Genomic DNA, 21747 nt, shown 5'->3' with positions numbered 1-21747 from the left:
TAAAACTTGAAAATATTATTGGTCATCTTTGGTGACCTACTTTAAAATAAGTGGAATAAATATACAAGGTTTCCATCTGACTTTTTTCACCATAAATGAAGTACATAGTTTAAAAACTACATTGTCAGTAATTAACACCATTTACTTACCAAAATTAGGTACACTGTAGGTGTGCTTTTATTTGTCCATTGATTCGTTGGTGGGCATTTGAACTATTTCCACATTTCTTATTGTGAATAGAATTGCTGTGCATATATATGGATATGTATTTGAGTTCCTGTTTTCAATTATTTTGGGCATAATCTAGGACAGGAATCATGGGGCAGTGGAAGTGGGAAGGGGCAAACTGCACTAGCAGCGATGGGGCTCCTTTTGGGGGTAAGATGTTTGGAATTAGACTCAAGTGGTGATTGTAAACACTCTTGAATGTACTACCTGCCACTGCACTACACAATATAAAGGATTAATTTTTAATAATTAATTAATTATTAACATCAATAAAACTACATATTCTGGATATTTTATATTTTCTTGATTTTTTTTTATAAAAAAAAACAATAGTCCTACTTGACCAGCAAGGCAGAGTAGAAGACATTCATCTTCATCTTCTCACCCAATTCTCCTTTATATACGGGGATCCAAAACCAAAACAGCCCTGAGAACGGTTCAGGGCCCACTGAAGAATCTAAAGACACTCACAGGCCCAAATCATAGGGGAAGTGCATTATAATGGATCACTGTGGACTGGTATCAGATGTGCAGGAAATCGGCTGGACAGAGAGTCAGAAGCTGAGGCTGTCAGTATCCATCACCTGGAAGAAATTGCTTGGTCCTAGTGGCCTGCGCTGTAGAAAACACTGGCATCATTAGTCACAGAGGGAACCAAGAGGTATTCCTGTTGGGAACGCCCCTGCAGAGAAAGGCTGATGCACACACCTACCCCAGAAGAAGCAGCCATTGTTGTATAACTCTGGGACAGGAATTGTCTCGTACTCCACACTGTGGTTGCCCCAGACCCTGGGTCTTGGCTGGCTTCTCCATGCATGCTCCTGCTCCAGACCCAGACTCGCTTACTAAACTGCACTAGGTCATGTCTCTGGACAATGGAGCTATTGTCACACCCTCAGCCCCAGAGACAAAGTGTCTCTGTACACTCCCACACTTAGACTGACACTGACAACTCATGCATCCCCTGGTCATGATCAATGGCTGTGCTGCACGCACCCATACCTCAGACTCTGGAGTCACCCCCACAGTAGGTATCTTGTATGCTGGGCCCTGGACCAAGGTCTCTCTGTGCTTGTGGCTTGCAGTGCTGGCTCAGCAGAAATGGAGAATTAGGCTTCGCCTATGACAGAGGCAGTGCAGCACTGCACAACCCATGCTTACATCCTGCTGCCTGGCTGCTCCCCAGGCACCTGACACTTGCATACCTTCACTACCTGGAAGTGTGTGTGGCTCTGCCCTGGGTGTTGGTCTGGTTACCTTCCCAAACCCAGAATTGCAGTTCCCATGCTACATGCCTCAGATCAGTGTCTCCTCTCTGAGTGCCACTCATCAGACCACAGGGCCACCGCCACCACAAGAAGGCCTGAGAACCACACAATGACAAGAAGGAAGCCCTTAGACAATGCCCCGAGTGGAGCAGAAGAGCTTAGGAAACCCTTGGAGCCATTGCAGTAGATACCACAGCAACTCCTATTGCCACTGTGGACGTCCAAAGTGTTGGTTTCTAAGGACCCAGGCATGTGTTGTGAATACCCATATCAGCAGACAGAGCTGTTTAGGCTACACGGCTGCACCCTCAGTGGTGCAGAACTGCTGAGATCCCTCTTGAGTGCTCTGCCACTCCAACTTTCTCTAGGAGAAGACTTCTCCTCACCAAAACAAGTAAAACAGCACAGCTTACTGCCTCAGCAAATGCAGGACATCAGTGTGAGGCCACAAAGCAGGGAGAAACTTGACCAGCCTTGAACGTAATATTCCAGTAAGTGACCCAAAAGAACTGGACATTTACAAACTAGCTGATAATGAATTCAGAAGCATTATCATAGGAAAGCTTGGGTAATATCAGGAAAATGCACAGAAACAATTTAATATATCAGTAAAACATGAAATCACCCAGAAATAAGTTTAACAAGAGAGTGAAATCATAGAACCAACATAAATTCTGTCATTTAAAAGTACAATGAATATAATCAAAAAAGTGCACCTTAATCCCTAAGCCAGAAAAAGATGCAGCATTGAAAGAGAATTACAGACTTATATCCCTGAGGAACATAGATGCAAAAATCCTCAATAAAATTCTGGCCAATAAAATGCAACAACACATCAGAAAGATCATCCACCCAGACCAAGTGGGATTTATCCCTGGTATGCAGAGATGGTTCAATGTTCGCAAAACAATCAATGTGATACACCACATTAACAGACTGCAGAAGAAAAACCATATGATTATCTCAATAGATGCAGAGAAAGCACTTTAAAAAATACAACACCCTTTCATGATAAAACTCTAAGCAAATTGGGTATGGAAGGAACATTCCTCAATACAATCAAAGCAATTTATGAAAAACCCACCGCCAACATCACATTGAATGAGGAAAAGCTGGAAGCATTTCCACTGAGATCTGGTACCAGACAGGGATGCCCACTCTCACCACTGCTATTCAATATAGTTCTCGAAGTGTTAGCCAGAGCCATTAGACAAGAAAAATAAATTAAAAGGATACAAATTGGGAAGGAAGAACTCAAACTATCCCTCTTTGCAGATGATATGACTCTTTACATAGAGGATCCAAAGAACTCTACTAAGAGACTACTGGAACTCACAGAAGAGTTTGGCAAAGTAGCAGGATATAAAATCAATGCACAAAAATCAACAGCCTTTGTATACACAGGCAATTCCACTGCTGAGAAAGAACTAAGATCAATCCCATTCACAATAGCCACAAAAACAATCAAATAACTTGGAATAAACTTAACCAAGGACGTTAAAGATCTCTACGATGAGAATTACAAAATCTTAAAGAAAGAAATAGAAGAGGATACCAAAAAGTGGAAAAATCTTCCATGCTCATGGATTGGAAGAATCAACATCATCAAAATGTCCATTCTCCCAAAAGCAATTTATAGATTCAATGCAATACCAATCAAGATACCAAAGACATTCTTCTCAGAACTAGAAAAAATGATGCTGAAATTCATATGGAGACACAGGAGACCTCGAATAGCTAAAGCAATCCTGTACAACAAAAACAAAGCTGGAGGCATCACAATAGCAGATTTCAGGGCATACTACAGGGCAGTTGTAATCAAAACAGCATGGTACTGGTGCAGAAACAGACGGATAGACCAATGGAACAGAATAGAAACACCAGAAATCAATCCAAACATCTACAGCCAACTTATATTTGATCAAGGATCCAAAACCAATCTCTGCAGTAAGGACAGTCTATTCAATAAATGGTGCTGGGAAAATTGGATTTTCACATGCAGAAGCATGAAGCAAGACCCCTACCTTTCACCTTACACAAAAATCCACTCAACATGGATTAAAGACCTAAATCTACGGCCTGACACCATCAAATTATTAGAGAACATTGGAGAAACCCTGCAAGATACAGGCACCAGCAAAGACTTCTTGGAAAAGACTCTGGAGGCACAGGCAGTCAAAGCCAAAATTAACAATTGGGATTGCATCAAATTGAGAAGTTTCTGTACTGCAAAAGAAACAGTCAGGAAAGTGAAGAGGCAACAGACAGAATGGGAAAAAATATTTGCAAACTATGCAACAGATAAAGGGTTAATAACCAGAATCTACAAAGAGATCAAGAAACTCCACAACATCAAAACCAACAACCCACTTAAGAGATGGGCCAAGGACCTCAATAGACATTTTTCAAAAGAGGAAATCCAAATGGCCAACAGACACACGAAAAAATGTTCAGCATCACTAGCCATCAGGGAAATGCAACTCAAAACCATAATGAGGTTTCACCTCACCCCAGTTAGAATAGCTCACATGCAGAAATCTACCAACAACAGATGTTGTTGAGGATATGAGGAAAAAGGATATCAACCCACTGTAGGTGGAAATGCAAACTGTTTAAGCCACTATGGAAGTCAGTCTGGAGATTCCTCAGAAACCTGAATATAACCCTACCATTCAACCCAGCCATCCCACTCCTTGGAATTTAACCAAAGGAATTTAAATTGGCAAACACAAAAGCTGTCTGCACATTAATGTTTATTGCAGCTCAATTCACGATAGCTAAGACCTGGAATCAACCCAAATGCCCATCAACAGTAGACTGGTTAAAGAAATTATGGGACATGTACTCTGTAGAATACTATACAGCAGTCAAAAACAATGAAATCCAGTCGTTTGCAACAAAATGTAGGAATCTGGAAAACATCACGCTGAGTGAAATAAGTCAGTCCCAAAGGGACAAATATCAAATTGTTCGCCCTGACTGGTGATAACTAACTGAGCACCAAAAAGGAAACCTGTTGAAGTGAAATGGACATTATGAGAAACAATGACTTTATCAGCCCTTATCATCACTGTTGATGCACAATTTAATACTATATCCCTTTTAGTATTTTTGTTTGTCCTACTTAATACCATTGGTTCAGCTATGTAATTAGCACAGAATTACTCTTAGGTGTTTAAAGTTAACTGAAAAGCGATCTCTGTTAAATATAAAAGTGGGAATAAGAGAGGGAGGAGATGTACAATTTGGGACATGCTTAAGCTGACTTGCCCCAAGTGGTAGAGTTAGAAATGTGCCAGGGGATCCCAGTACAATCCCATCAAGGTTGCATGTACCAATGCCATCTCATTAGTCCAAGTGATCAATTTCAGGTCACAATGACCATAATGATAGGTCTAAGCATCAAAGGGATCACATAAACAAGACTAGTGTCTGCTAATACTGATAGAATTAAAAAGGGAGAGAACGATCCAACATGGGAAACGGGATACACAGCAGACTCATAGAATGGCAGATGTCCTAAATAGCACTCTGGCCTCGGAATCGGCCCTTGAGGCACTTGGATCTGGCTGAAGAGCCCATGAGAGTAGTTTAGGCATGGAAAGCCAAGACACTCTGGCAAAAAAAAAAAAAAACTAAATGAAAGATCTCTGCAGGTAAGATCCCAGTTGAAAGAACGGGCCATCAAAGAAGGAGGTACCTTTCTCTGAAGGGAGGTGAGAACTTCCACTTTGACTATGGCCTTGTTGAAATAAGATCAAAGTCGGCGAGCTCAGAGGGCTTCCATGGCCTTGGCAACTCATGATTAGAGCCTGGGGAGATTGCTGACACCTTAAACAATAGTGTTAATTTGTTAAATCAACAACAGGAGTCACTGTGCACTTACTCCCCATGTAGGATCTCTGTCCTTATTGTGTAATTCAATGTGAACTAATGATATGACTAGTGCTCAAACAGTAGTTGGCAATTTGTGTTCCGTGTGGGGCAAGCTAATGAAATCTTTACTTCATATATACTAAATTGATCTGTATATAAAGAAAATCAAAAATGAATCTTGATGTGAATGGAATGGGAGAGGGAGCGGGAGATGGGAGGGTTGTGGGTGGGTGGGAAGTTTTGGGGGGGAAAAAGCCATTGCAACACTTTGGAAATTTGTATCTACTAAATAAAAGTTTTTTTTTTTTAAAAAAAACATGCTCAGTATCACTAACTATCAGAGAAATGCAAATAAAAACCACAGTGCATTTTCACCTCACCCCAGTTAGAATGGAATCCAAAAATCAAAACAAACCAAATGCTGGTGAAGATGTGTGGAAAAAAGATACCCTAATACATTGTTGGTGGTAATGTAAACTAGTAAAACCATTATGGAAGACAGTACGGAGATTCCTCAGAAATATGAAAAGAGATCTACCATACGACACAATCATTCCACTCCTGACTCAAGGACATGAGATCAGCATATGAAATAGTTATCAGTACCCATGTTTTAGCAGCTCAACTCACAATATGTAAGATAGGAAATCAACACAAATGTCCATCAACTGATGGTGAGTTAAAAAAATTACAGTATATGTAAATGATGGAATACTACTCAGTTGTAAAGAAAAATGAACCCCTGTATCACAACAAAATGGATGTAGCTGGAGACCACTGTGTTTAGCAAAATAAGCCAGCCCCAAAAGATAAATATCATATGTTTTCTCTGATTTTTGGTACTAATGCATAGAATAAAATAAAAGAAATATGTTTGGGTGAAACTGACTTCTTCAGAATTATTGTTTATAGGCCTTGTTTATTCTCATCCTAAATACTGGTCTCTCTACATACTATTTGTTAAATTCTTTATTTAGTAGAGGATGAAATTGTAATTGTAAAAATAAATTAAAAGTATGTTATTGCAAAAATTAAAAGGAAAAAAGAGAGAGAGAAAGAAGCATGATCATGGGCTTTAAATGGTGTATATAAAATACATGAAGTCTGTTCTTTGGAATGGGAGAGAGAATAGGAGATAGGATGGTCTGCGGGTGGGAGGGAGGTTATGGGGGAGTGGGGGAACTGCTATAATCCAGAAGTTGTACTTTCAAAATTTCTATTTATTAAATAAATATTTATTATTTTTTAATTTTATTATTAAATATTATTTTATTATTCAATAAAAGTTTTCAAGAAGCAAGAAATCTGTTCTCTTTACATATAAATATTTTTTTTAAATTTCAAGAGACTATAAAGCTCTCAGATATGTCTGTTGTTACTGAGGCAAAGGCACATATAAAACTAAGCATTTAAAGAATTCAGTGACATTCAGTACACTCAAGACACTATGCAATCAGCACTGCTATCTAATTCAAACATTTTGGTTCCTTTCACAAAGAAACTCCATACCTATTAGAGGAACTGACGCACTTTCCACTCCCCCAGAATTTCTCTCAGAGACTATATGAAAGGGTATTACAAAAGGAATTCAAATAAATACATGCACACACATATCATACCAGTGGTATTCACCATTGAATAAAAGTGGCAACAGTTCAAATATCCCTCAACAGATTAATGGATAAGGAAATTGTGGCATGTCTATGGAGTATTAACGGTAGTGAGCAAATTGTGTTATTCAAATACAATGTAATTTCTCTAATGATGCACTATATACTTGTAGGAAAGAGTAAAATAAAATTATTGTGTATTTTTGAATTTATTACAAAGTAGATTTTCAATGATGATCCATTATATAATTTCAAATTTTAGACATAAAAAAGGCAATGACTATGCAGGAAAAATTATGAGCAAAGAAATACCCTCACAACATGAGTAAAAGAAACAAGATTTAGCCCAGCGCCATGGCTCACTTGGCTAATCCTCCACCTGCAGTGCCAGCATCCCATATGGGCACCAGGTTCCGGTCCCGGTTGCTCCTCTTCCAGTCCAGCTCTCTGCTGTGGCCCGGGAGGGCAGTGGAGGATAGATCAAGTGCTTGGGCCCCTGCACCCTCATGGGAGACCAGGAGGAAGCACCTGGCTCGAGGCTTCAGATCAGCACAGTGCCAGCCCTAGCGGCCATTTGGGGGGTAAACCAATGGAAGGAAGACCTCTCTCTCTCTCTCTCTCTCTCTCTCTCTCTCCCTCTCTCTCTTTCTCTCTCTCACTGTATGTAACTCTACCTGTAAAATTTAAAAAAAAAGAAACAAGCTTTAGCAAAAGCATATGGAAATTTTATACATATCACATAAACAAAAACTTGCATGGTTAGTTAAGTCTATTCTTCAAATTATTTTCTGATTATATCCCTAGAAGTTTCACATCACAACCATTTATTATCCTCGCAATGAAGAAACCATGTGGCCAAGGTAAAACATCTTTGCCATGAACCAGCTTACCAAACCAATTCCAACTACAGGTCTTTGTCTACATTCCATCAATCCCACCTAAATTACAGTTGTAACTTGAAATCTTCCATTAAGTCATAGAATTTTCCCTACACCGGCCGGCGCCGCGGCTCACTAGGTTAATCCTCCACCTAGCAGCGCCGGCACACCAGGTTCTAGTCCTAGTCGGGGTGCCAGATTCTGTCCCAGTTGCCCCTCTTCCAGGCCAGCTCTCTGCTGTGGCCAGGGAGTGCAGTGGAGGATGGCCCAAGTATTTGGGCTCTGCACCCCATGGGAGACCAGGAGAAGGACCTGGCTCCTGCCATCGGATCAGCGCGGTGCGCCAGCCGCAGCGTGCTGGCCACGGCGGCCATTGGAGGGTGAACCAACGGCAAAGGAAGACCTTTCTCTCTCTTTCTCTCACTGTCCACTCTGCCTGTCAAAAAAAAATTTTTTTCCCTACACCATGCTCAAGTGGTACTTTTGTAAAAATGTGTCACATGTCATATGAAGTCTGAATAATGTTATTCACATTAGTGCTAAAGGTGATCACAGCCTCACTTCTTCCACAAATGTGGGGACCTATTCATAGGTGAAGTTAGAAACAGTTATAGTCACAGTTGGACTTCTTCCCATCTCTGATTAGATTTCTCCCAAATTCTTTATATTTCCTAAAGCAGGCAAAAGATCCAGTTCCTTGTTCCAGATCTCATAACGCATCACTTCTAGAGGGGCTTCAAATTCAAGTCTTTAAATGCTCAAGTCAACCTCGAAAATCAAGGAAGCCAAGAGGACTTTGATTTCAACCAAGGTGTTTATGTGATTACATCACAGGGACAACTAGAATTGTAAAGATTTGTGAAGAAAGAGAATTGCAAAAATATATATCCATTAAACACAGACTATTCATCATTGAAAACAACTGGACTGAGTAATTGACTTAAGCAAGTAAATGATAGAATGGGTCAAATATGTGTGCGTGTGTGCTGTTCTTCATAATTCAGCACTATAACCATGTTAAATGATCCTTGCATTAATTTGATACTCTTTTTTAAAGTATTTATTTATTTATTTGAAAGGCAGAGTGACAGAGAGACAGGAAGAGAGAAGAGAGGTGTCTTCCATCTACTGGTTCACTCCCCCAATCAGTTGCAACGGCTGGAGCTGGGCCTGTGGAAAGCTAGGAGCTTTCAAAGGACCCATCCATCCTTCTTGTGGATATAGTGCAAAAAAGAAAAAAAAAATGTCAACCTTTAGTAGACATATCTGCAATCCCTAGCTGATTGCAATAGCCAAGATGAAAACTGCCTAATTGTCCATCAACAGATGACTGGATAAGATATCTTGCTGGCTATATATGGCTTGAAAAGTGTGCTTTTACAAAAGGATACTACAGGTTTTCCATGACACTTTGGAATCCCTTGAACCTTTTGATTCATTCTCACACATACCTGTGTAAAGATATTTATGTGTGTGTATACATATATATATATATAATGTGTAGCAATACATTGTACATGATAGATGTATGATTATATGTATATATATATATTTATATGATGGCATGCTGTCCAACTCAAAGATAAAGGAACTCATGTCATTTGTGATAAACTGGGTGAAATTGGAGGATATTATGGAAAGTGAAATTAACCAGATATAGAAACAGTAATCCTGAGTGATGTCTGCTATGTATGGAATCTAAAAGGAAAATAGTTGAATATGTCAAAACAGAGAATATAAGGGTGGTCATCAAGGTGGTGGAGTCAAGTGGGAAGAATAGAGAGATTCTGACCCAAGAGTACAAAGTAGTAGCTATACAGAAGAACTAAATCTAGGGTTCTGAAGTCAAGCATGAGAATCTGAGTTATTAATGGAGCTATATTCTCTATTAGAATTAGAATTTTCTAAGAGTAGATTTTGTGGGTCCTTACCATGTGCAGGAACATGAAGGATAACTGTGAGATGATGAATATTTTTAATTACTGGTCTCCAGTAATCATTACACTATGCATATGTGCATTACAATATCATTTTTGCATGCTTAAGGATTGATTTTTTATTTGAAAAGCTGAGTTACAGAGAGAGGGTAAGAGACCTTCCATCTTCTGATTCATTCACTCCCCAAATGGCTGCAACAGCCAGGGCTGGGCCAAGACAAAGCTAGGAGCCCAGACTTCCATCTGGGTATCTCACAGGAGCTCAAGGGCCCAAGGACTTGAGCCGTCTTCCACTGCTTTCCCTGGCACATCAACAGGGAGCTGAATCAGCTGAAAGTGGAGCTGCTGGGACTCCACCAGCACTCATAGGGGAGGCCAGTGTCTCAAGTGGTGGCTTAACCCACTGTGCCACAGTGGAGACTCCTACATCTATTTATACATCAAAATTTAAAATTTCAAAAAATCCCAATTCAAATATAAACCATTCAAATATAAAATCCATTCAAATATAAACCTTAAAATTTTGAGCTTTTTGGGACTGGCATTTGGTTCAACAGTTAAGATGCATTTGGCAATGCTCACATCCTATATTTTTTTATTTGACAGGTACAGTTATAGACAGTGAGAGAGAGAGACAGAGAGAGAAAGGTCTTCTTTCCATTGGTTCACTCCCCAAATTGCTGCCACGGATGGCGCTGTGCCAATGTGAAGCCAGGAGCCAGGTGCCAGGTGCTTCTTCCTGGTCTCCCATGGGGGTGCAGGGCCCAAGCACTTGGGCCATCCTCCACTGCCCTCCCGGGCCACAGCAGAGAGCTGGACTGGAAGAGGAGCTACTGGGACTAGAACCGGGCACCCATATGGGATGCTGGCACCACAGGCGGAAGATTAGCCAAGTGTGCCATGGTGCCGGGCTAAAGCTTGTTTCTTTTACTCATGTTGTGAAGGTATTTCTTTGCTCAAAAATTTTCCTGCAGAGGATTAACCGAGTGAGCCACGGCACCCGCCCCTTACATCCTATATTTGAGTATCTGGGTTGGAATCATCAAAGGGCTTCCCGTCCAGTTTCCTGCTAATGTGCACACTAGGAGGCAGCATGTGATGGATCAAGTATTAGATCCCTTACTTCTAAGGGTACGGCTTAACAAGTTGCCATCAGACCCCAAAATCCCTTAAGCTGACTGATAAAAATAGCAGGTTAAGTGTTACAAAGACAAGTGGATAGGATTAAGTGGTAAAGTGAACATATAGATGGATCAAGTGTTAAAGTGATCATATAAATAGGATGAAGTGTTTGGAAACAATAATAGACAGAATTCAAAAGGTGTGGAGGCTCTAGCATGAAAAGTGGTCCATACAACAGACTCATAGAATGAGTAGCACTGTGAACTCAGAATTTGCCCATAAGGCATTCCAGTCTGGCTGGAAAGCCCATGAGAACATTTCAGGCATGGAAATCTAAGACACTTGAGCAAAAATTGCCCTACAAAGAGGACCCCTGAGGGTAGACCCCCGTGGAAAGAAGTGGCCCCTGAAGAAGGATGTACTTTCCCTGAAGGGAGGAGAGAATTTCCTCTTTGCTTATGGCCTTGTTGAGCTAGGTGGATCCAGAAGGCTTCTGTAGCCGAGGCAGCTCATGTCAAGTGGCTTGGGTGATCACTGATGTCAGAGGTAAGAGTGTTATTTGTTAAAGACACAGTGAGAGTCACTGTGCACTGCCCTCTGTCCTCAAAGAGTTGTATCATGGGCCTTAATAGTGAAACTGTTCTCCAGAATCACTTACTTGAAGTGCATTAAATGGAGGATATTATTACATCTCACAAGTTATAGTTCTGTCTAAGAGCTCCCAACAGATGTATCATCCTTGTGTTCTTCTTTGAAGATTATTGAGTTTCTTTTTCTTTTTTTTAGAAAGCATAATCTTTTTTTATTTAATGAATGAATTTTTATATATATACAACTTTAGGAATACAGTGGTTCTTTCCCTCATGCCCCCAACCCCACTCCCTTCCCACCTCCCATTCCCTCTCCCATCTCCTTCTTAATTTATGGATCATTTTTAGTATGACTTTATATAGAGAGGACCATCTCTATGCTAATCATATAGGTCAACAATCTGTCCCCATGCCCATACGCAATATGCAGAGTACAGTTTGGGGAGAGAATTTGTAGTCAATTCAATAGGGACAGAGGTCCTACCTGGGGCGCAAGTGCACATTGACTACTGTTATTCCTTTAACAATTAACACTTTTTTATGACGTCAGTGATCACCCCAGGCTTTGTCCTGAGCTGTCAGGGCTGTGGAGGCCTTTTGTGACCATAGACTCTGTCGCTACTTGGACACGGCCATAAGCAACGAGGATGTTCTCCTCTCCCTTCAGAGAAGTCTCTCCTTCTTTGATGACCCTTCCTTTCCTCTGAGGTCTCGTAGAGATCCTCCGTGTAGGGTGGTGGTTGTTGTTGTTTTATTTCCTGCACTGGGAAATCCTGTCTTAGATTTCCATTCCTGAGATGCTCTTGCAGGCCTTTCAGTCCGACCGGTCTATCTGTTGCCTTTAACACATAAGCTGATCATTGTAACATTGAAGATGGGTTTATACCACCGATTCTTATGGGGTTGGAGCCCCATGAGTAGTTCTTAGCCTGTACCCTTAGAGGTGAGTCTATATGCTTGTATGCATAACTATACCTTTTTTACAGTTTCAGACTACCTCCTCCATCTCTTATTCCCTCCCTTTTTTCAGCTGGTATCTTTTTTTCCAATTGCTTTAAAATACGTATAATTAACCCTGTGTTACATCGAGAGTTCAGCCTACAGTGTGAGGTAGAAGAGAGAGAGAGAGAGAGAGAGAAAATAGAGGAAAAAGAAATAGAAAAACAACCATCAGAACAATACCGAAGGGAGAACTGCAGAGAGCAGCATTTGCAAGCACCCAGGTGTCTCGGACTCTGGGAAATCTCTTACTGGTGGCCATCAACAGAGCGCAGGAAACGCGAGAGAAGAGGCAGCTAGAGACGCAGGAGAACTCACAGCCTGACTATCTGCTACACTTTCCAATACCTTCCTAAAGTTCATCCACAAAACAAGCCTGGGAAAGTGCATGACGCGGGAAAAAAGGCAGAAGCAATCACCCACCAACAGCAGCCAAGTGACAGGAGCAATAAATACAGCGGACAGTCCGCACGAGGAAGGCTCCTTCTCCTCCGGACTCTGCGGCTCCCTCGGGATCCGGGCCAGAGAGACCCGGGAAGAGGGGTCCACGGCGGGGGAGGCAGGGTCGGGACCCCAGAGGGAAGAGCGGAAGCCGAGCTCAGGTGGCAGGGCGAGCATTAACTCCACAGAGGGGACCCCGCAGCCACAGCGCCGCGCACCCGCTCCTCCGTCAGCTCCCACGCGGCTGGGAAGGGCGGGAGCGCGGACGCGCGGGACGACCCCGCCCCAGACCGCGGGCGCCCACAGGCCACGCCCCCGCCACGCCCCCGGCGCTTTCCCGCCCGCCGCAAGCCCCGCCCACCACCCGGTGCCCTCAGCCCTCAGGAAGGCGAGGCCCCTGCGCCCGAGGGCGCCGTCGACGACCCCCAGCCCGGCCTGCAGGCCGCCGAGGGGGCTGCTGCGGACCCCGCTGAAGAAAACGGAGCTGTGGACAATGGAGGACCCGCGCCAGGGCTCCGGGACGGGACAGCGGTGCGGGGTCACGTGAGGGCCGCCTTCCGGAACCGGAGTCAGAGGAGAAGACAGGGAAACGGGACGCGGGGCGGACCGCGCCCAGGGACGGGGTTCCAGGAGGACGGGCGCCGGCCCCAGGCTCAGGACGCGCTCCTCGGAGGGGGATGCGGGAGCCGCGCCCACAGCTCCCGGGAGGGCGGGAAGGGCCGGGCCCCTGGGGAGGCCGCGGGGCTGCGGAGCCCGGGCGGCAGGGGGCGCTCTCCGGGACCACGGCCTCCTGTTTTCAACTAGTTTTATTCTTACCATTGTGTTTATTTATTCGAGAGAGAATTACAGAGAGGGGAGAGACGAGGGTCTTCCGTCCTCTCGTTCGCTCTCCAAGTGGCCACAACAAGGGGTCTCCCAGGCAGGAGCAGGGCCCAAGCCCTCGGGCCACCTTCCACGGCTTCCCCAGGCCATTAGGAGAGAGCCAGACGAAGAGGGGCAGCCAGGACGGAACCAGCGCCCACGGGGGAAGCCGGCCCTGCAGCCAGAGGCTTAGCCCACCAGGACACAGCAGAGGACTGACCGCGGCGTTTCTGGTGCTGTGCAGAGAAACTGACTTGAAACTTACCAGTCTCCAGGAGCTAGAATCCGCTGTTTTTCTCTTAGAGAGAGGAGGCCTTGCCTCCTGCGTGCGGGCTTGTAGTTTATAACTGTGGCCGGCAGAAGTCTCTGAGGTCTGAAGTGCAGGTAAGGAAGTGAGGTTTAGGTGGCTGCAGGTCATCCCGCACTGTCTAGGGTTAGAGGCTCTGGAGCTGGCGCGGTCACACTAAGGGAGGAGCCCAGGAGTGCAGCGTGGGGCGACAGGGCGTGCACAGAAGGGCAGGGTTGTGGGGGCGCTGTGGCACCCACATGGGAGACCCAGATGAAGCTCTTGGCTCCTGATTTCAGCCTGCCCAGCCCTTGCCATTGTGGCTATTTTGGAAGTTAACAGGCCAATAGAGGGTCAGTCTCTCTTTTCCTTTGCCTCTCTCTCTCTCTCTCTCTCTCTCTCCCCTTCCCCCTCCCCAACGTTCCAATAAATAAATAAAATAAATCCTTTAACAAAGAGAGAAAGAAAATCAATGGTAAAATCAAGAAATCAATGGCAAAGGACAAAATACCCAGCCCCACTTATGAAATACATATACATTTCTTCAGGGAGTGTTTTTCACACCTTTGTCAAAACTAACTGGGATGTAGGTGCATGAATTTCTATGGATTCTCTTTAGTTCCATTGTCCTATGTGTCTATTGCTATGTTGGTACCATACCGTTTTGGTCTCAATAGCTTTGTGGCACATCTTGAAATTTTGCATGGTGATGCCTTTAGCTTTGGCTTCATTGGGTTAAGAATACTTTCAGTATTCCGAGACTTTTGGTTTTCTTAAGAATTTTAAGATTTTTTTTCTAATTCTGTGAGGATGTCATCAGAATTTTGATGGGGACTATACTGAATCTAAATTATTTTGGCTAGTTTTGACATTTTAATAATATTAATACTTCCAAATCAAGAGCATACGAGGAAATTTCATTATATTGTGTCTGCTTCGATTTCTATCATTAAATTCAATTGCTTTTAAATTTCCATTGAAGAAGTCTTTAACATCTGGTTGAACTTATCACAAGGTATTTAATTTTTTTTAGCTATTGAGAATTGGATAGCACTTATAAAATCTCATCAAGATGGTTGTGAGTATACAATAAGGCCATTGATTTTGGAATTCACGAACTGTGTAGCTAATAAAGAATTAATAATCCAGAACAGCCAGCGCCGCGGCTCACTAGGCTAATCCTCCACCTTGTGGAGCCCGCACACCGAGTTCTAGTCCCGGTCGGGGTGCCAGATTCTGTCCCGGTTGCCCCTTTTCCAGGCCAGCTCTCTGCTGTGGCCAGGGAGTGCAGTGGAGGATGGCCCAGGTCCTTGGGCCCTGCACCCCATGGGAGACCAGGAGAAGCACCTGCCATAGGATCAGCGCGGTGCGCCGGCCGCAGCGCACCAGCCGCGGCGGCCATTGGAGGGTGACCCAACGGCAAAAAGAAAGACCTTTCTCTCTGTCTCTCTCTCACTGTCCACTCTGCCTGTCAAAAAAAAATAATAATAATAATCCAGAACATATAAGGAATAAAAGAACTTCACCTGTCAGGTAGATGCCTCACATCAGAAGTTTGGAATTTACCTGGTTCATGAAAGTGAGATGTAAGTGAGGTGTTGAAGGCATTTGTTAAGTGTGGATGCTTTCTATGATTCCCTCCATCTGTGGACTCTGACATTAAACAAACTGCTTATCTGCCCCCAGTGTGCAGGGGACATAGGGTGACAGTGACAGTGGCTCTAATTCAGCAAGGGTAGAAATGGAGGCCACAAGGAAGTCATGCATCCAAAAGTTTTCAAGTTGAGATGGGCAAATCCAACAGGACTTCCTGGGATAGGTTTCAGGGCCGAGGACTAATCCTCTGAGACATGGGCCTTGCCTCTGGGTCTCAGCCTGCGATACTGCCATCTTCATTTGAGCCAGTAATCGTCCTTTCTTCTCACACTCCTCTGATGTTTGCCTTCTTCCTGATGTCAGCAGCTGTCTCTTGGTTGTTTTGCACATACACCTTACCTGAGTCAGTCTGCCAATGCCGCGTGCTTGGCTTTGACCACTTTCTACCAGAGGCTGTTCTCACAATCTCAGGCACCTCTGGAAAATCTTTATTGACCTGATTTGCGTAGTTCATGGTGGTTTTTAAATTTTTTTATCTTTGACACTAGCAGAACAGCCTAGTAGAAAAGCTAAGTCTACAGGGGCCCAGAAGGAATCTCTACTCTCCCTGGCTCCAGGACAAAAAAACAATAGCATGGATCTCCATACAGAAATGACCTCCATGAGGTCTGACACTCTCCAGCATTGCCGCAGAGGAGAAAGCCTGAGGGAGAATTCCGGAGGTGAGGGCTCCACAGGACAGGCAGGGCTGTGTTAAATACCTGTTAAACTTGAGTGTTATCTCTCACATTCTATCACCCAGTGATTGAAAACAGAGAATAAATAATGGGAGAAAAGAATTGTGAGAAAAGATGTGTCCAAGGAAGGACCTTCTTACTTTTGTTTGTTTTTTGCAGCAGAAATACCAGTGCTTTATGCAAAGTTCACAAAACCCAGCCTTGCATTCCTGGAAGACAAGAGTCAAGCCTGGGACAGGGAAGCTGGAGGTCAAAGCTCATGGGGTGGCCCTACTACCATCAGGTGCTGTGGTGCTGAGACAACCTCTTAGTCTGCATGGACCTCATGTTCATCATCAGTGAGGTAAAGTGTGTATTGTTCCTCTCTGAGGTCCTCCTGCTCAGGTTCCTCTGAGTCCCTGGGGAACCACACCGTGCCCTGGAAACTGAGGCTGAGACATGACCTAGTCCCTCCTCTGTGTCTCCTGCAGGTCTGGAGCTGAAACCACATCCTGAGATCCCAGAACTGAAGGTGCGGATGAAGGAAGAGGAGCAGCTCTCTGGGACATGAGAATGACCCAGAGAATGACAAGGTAATGTTAGGGTGAAACCAAGTGTGGGTCAGATGAAGGACACATTGTGTCAGAAACCTCAGGGGATACTCAGAAAGGCCTACTCCACTGTCCCCCTCCTGTCCAAATCACAGAACTGAGAAATTGGCAAAGGTGCCCATGTGGGATGCCAGCACCACATACGGTGGCCCCACCTGCTATGCCACAGCACTGACCCCAATTTGATATTCTTAATATTTAAGAATTCTGTTAGTTATCTCCTTCTAATTATCACAAGTAAATATATGAAAAAACAGCTTCTCAGCTGAGATTCAGCATGCATGAAATATATTCACAGATTTGAGGTTCTTGATTAAAATTCTTTGAATATTATTGATTTAAAATTAATGAAATGAATATAGCAGATAATATTGTATCCCAGAGTAAGATGGAATATAGAGCTATCAAAAAGATTTATTGTATCAAATATCAGCTCTTTTTCAAAGATAAAAATCAAACATGAATAAAGAAACATAGTTAAAACTATAAAGTTCTGGAGAAGATTCTGTAGATTGGAAAGATTGGATTCAATCATAGAGAAGCTGCACCCTCCACTGAGGAGCTGTGGTTCTACTTCCCCCTGCACAGGGCACCCCTGAGAGCCTGGTGCACCTGCTTGTTGCGCAGGGTGTAGATGACAGGGTTCAGCACTGGGGTCAGCACCGTGTTCACCAGAGCAGCCTGTCTGTTGAAGTCCACCCTGCTCGTCTGCTTTGGCTTCACATAGATGAAAAGACAGCTGCCGTACATGAGAGAGAGGACGATGAGGTGAGACGAGCAGGTGGAGAAAGCTTTCTGTCTAATGGGAGCTACACAATGGTGACTATGATGTTGCCATATGCGATGATGGTCACAGTGAGTGACATCATAATGATACATAAAGCAAGGAAGAAGGCATATATTTCAACAGGTATGGTGTCAGAGCAGGAGACGTGAATTAAGGCACCAAAGTCGCAGAAGAAGTGAGGGATGAGGTCGGAGCCACAGAAGGACAACTGGGAAACCTTGAGAACCAGAGCAGTGATGAAGAGGAAGGACACTGTGCAGCAGCAGGAAACCAGAAGCAAACACACCCACAGGTTCATGATGGCCGGGTAGTGTAGAGGCTTGCAAATGGCCAGGTATCGATCCAAGGAAATCACAGCCAGGAGGAAGAAAATTGTTGACCCAAGGAATAAGAAAGAAAAGGCTTGTGTGAGACATGCAGTAAAGTGAATTCTTTGCTGTCCTAAAAGAAAGATGGACAGCAGCTTAGGAATCACTGTGCTAATAAAACAGCATTCGTAGAATGAGAAACTGCTGATCAAAATATACATGGGTGGGTGGAGGCGCTGGTCAGCCCAGGTGACGGTGATGATAAGCGTGTTTCCTGTGATGGAGGCCAGGTATGCCAGCAGGTGCACCAGGAAGAGGACTTTCCCAAGGCGCTGGAGAGCAGGGAACCCCTGCAGGGTGAACTCCTGGACAGTTGTCTGGTTCCTCACCTCCATCAATATCTGCATCCCTCTTTGATCTGTTGGGCAGAAAATACTCTCATTGATAAATAGCTTAATTGATGACCACCATTTCAAAAGCTGTTTGCAGTTACTATTCTCAATGGGGAGTAACTTTCTTTTTTTTTTTTTTTGGACAGGCAGAGTGGACAGTGAGAGAGAGAGACAGAGAGAAAGGTCTTCCTTTGCTGTTGGTTCACCCTCCAATGGCCGCCACAGCTGGTGCGCTGCACTGATCCGAAGGCAGGAGCCAGGTGCTTCTCCTGGTCTCCCATGCAGGTGCAGGGCCCAAGCACTTGGGCCATCCTCCACTGCACTCCCTGGCCACAGCAGAGAGCTGGCCTGGAAGAGGGGCAACTGGGACAGACTCCGGCGCCCCAACCGGAACTAGAACCTGGTGTGCCAGCGCCACAAGGCGGAAGATTAGCCTACTGAGCCGCGGCGCCGGCCAGTAACTTTCTGTTTTTAAAATATTTTTATTATAGGAAGCATACATTTAGTTTATTGGTCAGGACACCCATTTCACTTATCAGGGTGTCTTGGATCTATTCTGGCTGAAACTCCTGACTCCAGCCTCCCATGCTAATGCAGACACTGAGAGGCAGAGAGGATGGCTCACTTATTTGGGGTCATGCCCTTGACATGGTGTGTTTTTGGCATTTGGGTGGTAAACCAGAGGCTGATATTTCTCTCTCTCTGTTTCTGCCTCTCTCTCTCTTCTCTCTCTCTCCATCTGTGTGTCTGTATGTGTGCATGTGTTTCTCTCTATTTGTCTCTCAAATAAATAAGGAAAAATTAGCTAAAAATTGTTGTATAAATCATTAGGTATTTTTCCTTTTGTTAAATTGTAAACAAAAAATTGAAGGTTAATTTTTTGCATTTGTTTTTGAGAATTGCTTTTTATGTGTGAGCTCATTTTTCTAATAAACAACCTATTTTGAATACTATTCCATAAGGAAAACAAAGCAGTATGAAAATTATTTTTGTAGGCAACATTAACAACTAATAGCAATGAAGGCTGTCAAACCTCAGGGGATGTTCTGGCATGGGTCACTATGGTAGTTCCTACATTTCAGGAATGGCATGATCCCCTGGAGTGGCCCTGCACACAGATTTCACCCATCTGACACGACATTGGGAAGCTTGAAAAAGCCATGCTCCCATTATCATGTTCTAACCCAGTTATTTACATGAAGTCCATGTAGCCTGAGTTCTGTGCCCAAAACTCTAGCGCAAGCAGGAAAACTCACTATTGTAGTTTGTCTTCACTTTCCACTCCACAGACATAAGAGAAATCATGTCTAAAGAAGGTGGAGGAGGAATGGTTCCATGGACTGCATTGTTCAAGCATACAAGCAAATGCAAAGTGGGTGATACACTAATTCTAACTCTATCGGTTTAGGAGAATGCAAGTGTCTCCTGCTGTTGGTCATCCATTACCCCCTCAACGTGGCTTTATCCTGGAACATTATTGTTGTATGCGGAAGTTCTGCTGTGGTTGGATGCACATTGCAACTACTAGAAGAGCAATAACTCTAGTTTCTTTAAATGCCACCCCTAGATGGAAATCAGATGAGGAAGTATGTGCTCTTTGGTGAAGAGGTCTCTATACCTGCTGGAACTCAGTGGTGTAGTGAGTAAGTCATCATAAGAAATTGCATTAATTCTTCAACTTGGCTAAATAAGTTGCTTTAGCTATGAGTCATCCACAATCCTAGCCTGAACACAATCACTCTGTGGTTTCAATATTAGACCCATTAGCTTGCAAATTATTCCCTTGTTCAAGTGCTCACCAAGAAATAACTCACAGGAAACAGTGCTTCTGCAATCTTGTGCTTCTTTTTCCTTCCAACAAACCAGGGTCTTTTCCCAAAGCCACTGGGAAGGAAAAAGAAAGAACACCCAGTTAGGATATCTTTGCATTATCAAAAAGCCAGTTGGCATCTTGTGTCCTAACTCAGTAGGAAATTACTAGTAAGGCTGATTATTTCCAAGGAAAACAGAGATTTCCAGACCTTAGAGGATGAACAGTTGTAGTTTCCCTTTGGCTAACTTGCTGGTAAAGCCTACTTCACTACAGAATGCAGCATGCCCACATCCGCCCGAGCAAGCGCAGGTGAGCTGCTGCAAGCTCCTTAGCATACGGCGGCCCACTCTAACAGACGTGACGGCAGAGTCCACCTTGAAAACCAACAGCACTGCTTGTGCATCGCCCCAGAAAGACCCAGGAAAACAGACAAGAAGGGCCTAATTTCTGGGCCACTCTCCCAGACCGGCCTCTCTCCACCTGTCTGAGTTAGTGAGGTCATCACAGTGGAAAAAGAAAACACATTTAAATGCCCTTATCTCAGGGGTGTTTGCCACCACCACTGAGGATACACAGGGTCCCAAAGGACAAACCCTTGGACATTCAGATTTCATTAGAGGAGCGAAAATGAGGCAGGGACTACAATCACAGCAGAGTCTTGGGGGTATTTAATTGTTCATTGTTGGAAATGGGAAAGTTCAGCAGAAATATACTCTAGTTACCATTTCTCTGCCATCATTCTCCATAATCTACGTGGTTCCCAATAAAAGACTTCAGAGGGGCTGGCGCCAGGGTTCACTAGGTTAATCCTCCGCCTGCAGCACCAGCATCCTATATGGGCACCAGGTTCTAGTCCCAGTTGCTCCTCTTCCAGTCCAGCTCTCTGCTGTGGCCCAAGGAGGGCAGTGGAGGATGGCCCAAGTGCTTGGGCCCGTGTACCCACATGGGAGACCAGGAAGAAGCACCTGGCTCCTGGCTCCTGGCTTTGGGTTGGCACAGCGCTGGCAGTGACCGCCATTTGGGGAGTGAACCAATGGAAGGAAGACCTTTCTTTCTTTCTCTCTCTCTCTCTCTCTCACTCTCTCTCACTGTCTATACTCTACCTGTCAAATAAATAAATAACAAAAAAGACTTCAGAGATGGATTTGGCAAGATGACCCCAAGGTGATATCATCTCAAATTATGTATTTCAAGAGACATAGGGATAAACCACATAAATATTTTTACAATTACTTTTTTTTAATGTTTTCTGCATGATTTTAACCTCACTTTTTTAAAAAAAACTATACTTATTATTTGGGGGATTTTTCAATTTCATGCTCATCAACAACTTATTGGCTCCACTAAGTATAGAGTTCAACAAATAAAGAGCAAGAAGACCATGGCTCTTAAGGCCAGGAGGCATGGGCTATACACAATGGACAAAGG

At 43.9% G+C, this 21747-nt stretch overlaps 2 protein-coding genes across 2 annotated transcripts; one reads left to right on the top strand and one right to left on the bottom strand.

The window, feature by feature from the left end:
* The first annotated feature begins 12896 nt into the window (after window positions 1-12896).
* On the top strand, window positions 12897-17735 carry LOC127484186 (uncharacterized). Its single transcript, XM_089313648.1, has 5 exons — window positions 12897-13051; window positions 13138-13480; window positions 16589-16712; window positions 16900-17001; window positions 17608-17735. Exons 1-4 carry the CDS (start codon window positions 12897-12899, stop codon window positions 16977-16979), a joined length of 702 nt encoding a protein of 233 aa, XP_089169774.1. The 3' UTR covers window positions 16980-17001; window positions 17608-17735.
* LOC138845422 (olfactory receptor 6C75-like) lies at window positions 17590-20036 on the bottom strand. Its single transcript, XM_089314201.1, is given in 2 exon segments — window positions 17590-17822; window positions 17825-20036. Coding segments are annotated over 2 exon segments (930 nt in total). The 5' UTR covers window positions 18522-20036.
* Window positions 20037-21747: the final 1711 nt, after the last annotated feature.

The sequence above is a fragment of the Oryctolagus cuniculus genome, chromosome 15 (genome assembly GCF_051225735.1).
Source record: "Oryctolagus cuniculus isolate XC-2025 breed Fujian yellow rabbit chromosome 15, ASM5122573v1, whole genome shotgun sequence".
In the NCBI taxonomy this organism is placed as follows: Eukaryota; Metazoa; Chordata; class Mammalia; order Lagomorpha; family Leporidae; genus Oryctolagus; species Oryctolagus cuniculus.
Note: the sequence above shows the minus strand (reverse complement) of the source record. Positions and strands in the feature narration are given on the sequence as shown.